At 43.4% G+C, this 6,991-nt stretch overlaps 1 protein-coding gene across 1 annotated transcript in view; it reads right to left on the reverse strand.

The window, feature by feature from the left end:
* The window catches only part of cacng2b (calcium channel, voltage-dependent, gamma subunit 2b), a 70,491-nt gene extending 63,712 nt beyond the window's left edge, over positions 1 to 6,779 (reverse strand). Inside the window, exon 1 of the mRNA XM_080879864.1 lies at positions 6,430 to 6,779. Coding sequence (XP_080735990.1) covers positions 6,430 to 6,640 — 211 coding nt within the window. The 5' untranslated portion in view covers positions 6,641 to 6,779. The remainder of the gene's footprint in view (positions 1 to 6,429) is intronic.
* Positions 6,780 to 6,991: the final 212 nt, after the last annotated feature.

Raw genomic sequence — 6,991 nt, forward strand, 5'->3', positions numbered from 1 at the left:
ACGTCTTGTGGAACGAACTCTCAGAAACATGAACATCTTTGTGTTTCTGCTTGAAAAATCAGTTGAAATTCAGAATTTTCACTGAAATCTCACGAGCACTCAGCAGCAGGGAGAATTTCATGGTTTCATCCAATAGTTGAGCTATCACGACCGCTTTGTTACGTATTTCAGGATGTCAGTGAGGCAGTTTGAACTGTTTTTGGGAGAGCTGGATCACATTTGAAGAGGCAGAGAAATCATTTCAGAGGGCCTATTGACCTGCAGCAGCGTACAGCTGTGCGTCTAAGGTTTTTACCATCTCCGTTTTGAGCTACGAGCGCGCTTGTTGCCAAATGCAGTGGTCTGATTGGTCAAATCTGTTTATTCACATGTGAAAATTCAGAAAAATCAAGCTTGGTCAGAAAAACATGCCTCCAATTCATCCTATGAAATTTTGAAGTCACTGTAAATGGCTGCAATAAGAACAGAGGAGTTAAAGTATTTTTAATGCACTAAACATTTACACAAGTTTTGCGTGTCCGGTGTGTACAGGCGTGTTTAGACTTCATGTTCTCAACAGGGATTATGGGAAAAAAGTGGGGCATTTTCTTTAAATAAGTTATAAGGCTAAAAATAATTCCAAATAGGTTTTGTTGTCTCTGTTGAGAAGAATTTCCAGTAGTTGGGTGGCTGTGGTTTGACAGCTGCCTTGACCTGTCAGTCACTTCTATTACAGTATCAACAGCAGCACGCCCACAGAGCGCTGCTGGATGCTGACTGTTTGCAGGCCTCTGTGTGGAGACAGAACAACGGTTCTTATTTCTTACACCAGCACTCCTCTTTCAGACATTTTTTAGGATTTGTAGCATTTTATTAAGCAGCTACGTCTTCAACCTTTCCTCTCCTTAGCATGAGTTTGTGTTATTGTAGGAGGGGACAGGTTTACACATTTGCAACATTTTATGGTTCCTGATTATTAATTTCTTGTGAACTACATTGGATGTACTGACCTCAGGGGAAGGACGTATTGTAATTCGGTTCATTTTAAGCTAAGGAGATGACAACAATAGGACATAATTCTCAGTAAGTGACTTAATATTTGAATGTAGCCTCAACACAAAGGTATTTTTTAGAACTAGTCCTGTGCAATACTGCAAGTCAGTACAGTGCCAATGTTGCAGATACAGATACCAATACAGATGCTGATATTTCTGACCTGTAAAGACAGCTTACATGCAGGAAAGCAGTGTGTCGTGATTTATGGGATGAATCATCAGCAGTTTGCAAAGTCTAAACACATTTTATCGATCACTAAATCACTGTTTTTTTTTAATTTTCCACAATAATTAATTAACTCAATAAAGCACACCTTTCAGCTTCTCGTGTATTTTGAACCTGGATTTTTTTGGAGACATGAAAATGAGCACTTTGGGTTAACTTTGGGTTAACTTCTGTGTTAAACATAACCCTAAATATCATCATAAAATATGCAGAAAGCTCTAATCTACAATAATGCCTGAAAAAAATCTAACACCCATAACTTGAGGTGAGTGTTGTGGTGATTTGATGCCGTATAAACAAAACTGAATTAACAACATAGACTTATAAATAACTGTATAGAAAACACTGAGGTAACCACAGTGGAAGTTCAGCCTGTCAGTCTAACAGTTTGCATCATTTCATTTATTTCTGGTTGGAACTCGGAGCCTACAGATCCCAGATCGCACATTATCAGGTGACTTTGGAGTAAATCTGTTTGTAATCATCATTTCCCGCTCCCCATATCAAGTAATGAAGCATCCGATAAAGCAGTGGGTGTTCTTTTGCAGTCGGCCGTCCCTCCCTGCACTGACTCTCTGACTAGTGCTTGATATGAAAGATACATGACTTTTTTTGTCCAATCAGATTACTACTGTAATCTGATTACAAGCCATTTGTGCTCTCCATCCACTGATGCACTTACTGGGGCTTTAGATAAAGAGTTGGTCTGCATATTTTTTCTGTGTCAGTAGCTGGATTTTTGTATTCTGGATCCCATGTAATTAGTTACTCCCCTATCCTGGCATATCACTATCTGGGGCTTTAGATAAAGAGGCAGCGTGGAGAGGCTCTGTTGACGATCTAGCACGGCAACGCTACCGGAGCTGTTGGCTATTAGCATAATTAATGTCATCGCCGTAATGCACTCCAATATGGAGACAGAGCCCTGCCTCACGCAGAAAGACACAGGCACTTTTCCATCTGTATACAGAGCAGAGCTTTAAAGCAGAAACATTCACAACTGCAATAACGAACACAAGCTCGACGTGACAGTGCTGCGTGCGATCTTTGGTGTTGTTGTGACGCCAGCGTTTCACCGTGATGACAAAACCTTTAACATTCACTCAGTAGTTTCTACAAATCACTTACATCACGTATCTAGCACTAATGTAAAATCACTGTCACGCTGTGACGTTTTATGTTAAAAGGCGGGCAAGATAGGTTAGATAGAACGTGGGCCTGTGTGTTAAAGATAGCACAGGATGCCTGAGGGGGTGTGACAGCAAACCAGGGCTGCCTGCTCTTTCTATCTCTTGCCCCCCCTCCACCACCACCACCTCCGTTTTTCTCTTTCTCAACACCTCCCAATTCTTCCTCTCCTCCCTCTCATTCTCTTCTCTGCACCACACAGCCATAAAGCAACTGTAGCTCTGAAGGCGAAGCACAACAGAGCAAGCTGGATCTCTCTCAGATTCCTCTCTGCTCTTAACCATTTCAAATCTCTGGTGCCAAGGACACAGAGCGAGCCTAGAGTGTGAAAAGTAAAGCCACTTAGCGAGGAAAATAAGCATATCACATGGAGCGAGTTGGCGTGGCCGCGTTCACATCCGCGAACGTGTCGTTGATTTGACACAATTTTTTAAAAATTCGGTGCCAAGTTCTTCGGTTTTTGGCCCTTTTTTTGTACCTACGTTCATAAACCAACCGGCGTTACGTGCAACATTTGTTATCCGTGACCCGCGCTCAAAAATGATTGCATAACGTGGACACATGGCCGATCACTCGTAGCTGTTATCACACCTGCACAAAATGAGCCCTTTGTTTAAAATAGAGAAGCTAGCAAGAAGAGTTGTGTGAAATACGCTGCCTTTTGTTTCTGGGCTAAAATTTAAAACAGTGCTCAGGCTGCAGGGTGAAAATATAAATGCTGGAAGGAAAGTACGTTTCACTTTTCATGCAAAACCAAAGATCCGTGTTGTCCAGTGTATTTCTTTTTGCAACAGATGTGTTAGCACCTGAGCGGTGATGGAGGTAGCCATCAGTGGGAAATTCAGTTTGGGTTAACTGAGGCTGTGTTGCCACTGATAAGTGTATTTTTTTTTACATAGACAGCTTATAGAAAGTTTGTTACCTTAATATAGCGACTGAGGTGACTGAGGGTTAGGTTTCAGTTTGGTTCACTGTTGTGCTCTAAACCTTTATCACCCAAGACTCACACAGGACACCAGGACTTATTTTGGTCATTTTGTAATCTCAAAGCTGATTTTTCCATCTGTGGACCTGTGAATGCTTTGAATGCCATGATCCCAAATCTTCTCTTCTATCTGCAACCGTTTGAATTGTGTTTCTAGCGAAATTGCAATATTAAAAAAAGAGCCTAGACCTGATTCTCTGAATGTGGTATAGGACCTTTAAGCGCTTTTCATAACCTGGTTGGTGTTTCGCTGAATGAGCAAGCATTAGCAACTGTTTGTTTCAGTTATTGGGAGCACTGTGCTATTCCTGGGCTAGTGTTCTGTTGAGATCAAGTCGAATTAAAAACCACAGTTACATTTATTGCTGTAGTTTAACTCGTGTAAAACAGACAGACGAAAAAGTGCTACATCTTCCAGGTCTTGGGCACAGGTTACGCTGTTATCTGTAATCTTTCTCATGGCAGACATTTGGAGTCCTCCCAGCAAGGGATGCGCAGGTGTATTAATGATGCATGCTGGTTTACTACCATGGCTTAATGGGACATGTGGTGGAACTAAACCACCTGTGCTTTCCCAAGTTAAAAAAATATCTGTGCAAAACTTCTTTTGATTTAAATCTCTGATTAATCATGAACACGGCCCTTCATGTTTTTGTCCAGCACTAGATGAGCTCATTTACAAAGAGAAAAAGGAAAGATGAGGGTTTTTTTCGTTTACCTTGCACGTGGTCAAAGGATCGACCAAGACATGATGGTGTCTGGCCAGACATGACCTCATCACCTACATACAGAGTCAATACGTGTACAACCAGGAGTCCTACAAAGCTTCAGAGACATAGGAAATATTAAATCATATTTGAAACTGATATTTTAGACAAAACTATAGATATGATGTATTTCCTTTGATTAGTTCTACGCTAAGATTTGACCAGAACTGGACAATTTTGTGAGAGATGTGCCATCAGCTTCTGTTAGATAGGAACAATGACGGTAGTGCTGTTAGTCCAGGATATAAAAACCTGGTTAAAGGATACATTTTTTTTTAGGAAATACAACAATATTGAGCAAAAAAAGTGATGTCAGTGATGTTCTGATGTAATTAAGTTTTGAAAATTAGTGTGTGATGTTGCAGCTTCATCTGCCACCGGATCACCTCTATGAACTTTTTTTTTTAAAAGAAAGAAGTGATGAAGGGATAATTTAAGATGTTCTAGAAAAATAAGGTGAGATTATTGTATGAGATCAGAGTTTAATGCCATGAAGTCAAACAGCAGGAGAGCTGAGAAAGAAGAGAATACAACATGATGTTGTGCCATGGAAAAAAACATTTAAAATTTGATGATCAAGTGAAAGAAGCAGCTGGAGTTGTCATTTTAAGTTTCACTACACGTCTTTTCTATCTTTGCCATGAAACTGAAAAGAAATAAATAATATGAGGACAGAATCTACAGGACTTACTGATAACAAGCTCGTCTTCTAATCATTTCTGTGAGCATGAATAACAAAGGTGTGCGACAGGATCAGGCTTCATGGCTCGACCGGTGTGACAACGTGAGGTCACAATCAGGGAGCGGCGCGTCACAGCATCCTCACTGTCGCACACACACAGTCTCACACACACACATATACATGAGTAATAGGTAGGTGCTGATTATGACATCAAACCAGACTCAGCAACATGTCGTTTTCTGTCAGATTTATCACAAAGGTGCTGATTTCAAGGCCCGATTCAACGTGCGAACACCGTGTTGCACACAGAGCTTCTTGCTTTCTATCCCTCCTTCTCCCAAACGCCCGTCCGGGCTAACGTTGAACAGAGCAGTCGTGCAGCCTCGCTGAATCGTGGGAGAAATCCCACAAATGCAGTGAATCTCCGTCACTCGAATCTGTGGGCTTGATATTGCGTGATTTATGATCACGACCGATTGAACATGAATGCCGTATGTAAAGTGTGCGCGTGTGTGTGCGTGACCCTCTGCAGTGCGAGCGTTTGTGTGCATGTGTCAAAGACGCTTTCGCACACAGAGACACTTCACAGCTTTTCCTTTTGTATGATCACAAACTCACACTGCAAACTCGCATATGCTTTCCCCTCTCTCTCCCTCCACCAAAAACCGCTCTTCCTGCACACATCAAAGACACATTCATGCCAGTTTTCTATCCATCTCTGCTCCCAAACACGGCTGTATAGCAGGGTTTTTTTCATTATCCCTTTGCAGCCAGTATTTTGAACACAGCAGTGCACCTCCATAGATTTACAATCAAAAAAGTTAAAACTGACTTTTTTTTCCTTGTTCTGTTTTTTTTTTAGTAGAATCCCAATAACCCCAGCTCTAAAATAAGCCCTGCTGATGCATCACATTGGTTTCCCCTCTGTGATGCAAGGATTTTGGATTTCGCTCCCCATCTACATCTACAAGACTAGTATGGAGAGCAGGAGGGATTACTGTGATCGCTGAATTGCTCCCCCCACATAGACGTAAGTAAGAAATATGGGTTCATCAGCCTGCCGCGGAGATAAACTTAGCTGTACACCTGGCTGGACCGTGTGTGCCATGTGGAGCCCGCTGTGGCAGTTTGCTAAGTGGGCCAGGCTGCTCTCTGCTGGGACAATTAAAAAGACATTCTGGCCACACTGGCCATGACAGACCATGAGGGCAGCCCCAAAACCGCGGACAAGGATGTGACCATTTGGTAGACAAGCCATCCAAATCACTGCTCAGGAAGAAGCTGCATTCATTTCAACACACAAAGAAGGAATGATGTCACACAGATAGATAGACAGATAGTGTGGGAATGGATGCAGAGTACATACAGAATAGTGTGGGCATGTGAGTGCAACTGCAGGACTGTGTGAATGTGTGTGTGGGCATGCAGGGATCGATCTGCTTGTGTGCCTGTGTGTGGTGTTGTTGGTGTGTATATATATATATATACACACACACACACATGTATATACGCATATGTGTGACTTCTACAGCACAGCTCCAGCTCACCTTCCAAGCAGCAGGTCCTCCAGAGGCCCGAGTGCGTCATCACCTCCTCGTTCTTCTTGCTGGTCTCGTTTTCGTTGTTGCTCTTGATCTTGCAGACGCCGCGCGAGTACAGCCAGTAGTCTGTCCCCACGGCGATGGTCATGAGGCTGAAGGCAGCGAAGGCCCCCACCGTGGTCAGCAGCATCTGAACCCCGCGGTCAAACACGCCCATGTTGCCGCATTCCACGAAAGGGGGGCCCCCTTTCCTCTTGATGTACAGGAAGTAAATATTTGTGAGTTTGCGTCGCCACGCCAGCTCGGAAAACGGGGGGTGGGCGGCGTCGGGCGGGCGACGGTGGCGGGGGGCGGCTGGGGGGGCGGGGGAGTTCGGGGAGCTCGGGGGAAATCGTATGGTTGGTTTTTGGGGGGGTTCTTCAAAAGGGTGAAAAAATGAAGGGAAGGGTGAAGCTCTGAGGTGGATTTGTCGCTGTTTGACCCAACAGAGCAAGGGGGGTGAGGGGGGGTCAAACAGACTTTGGCAATGACAGCAGAACCCTCAGCTCTGAAGCTGTTCGAGTCCTCA

Source organism: Rhamphochromis sp. 'chilingali' (assembly GCF_963969265.1).
Source record: "Rhamphochromis sp. 'chilingali' genome assembly, chromosome: 4".
Classification (NCBI taxonomy): Eukaryota; Metazoa; Chordata; class Actinopteri; order Cichliformes; family Cichlidae; genus Rhamphochromis; species Rhamphochromis sp. 'chilingali'.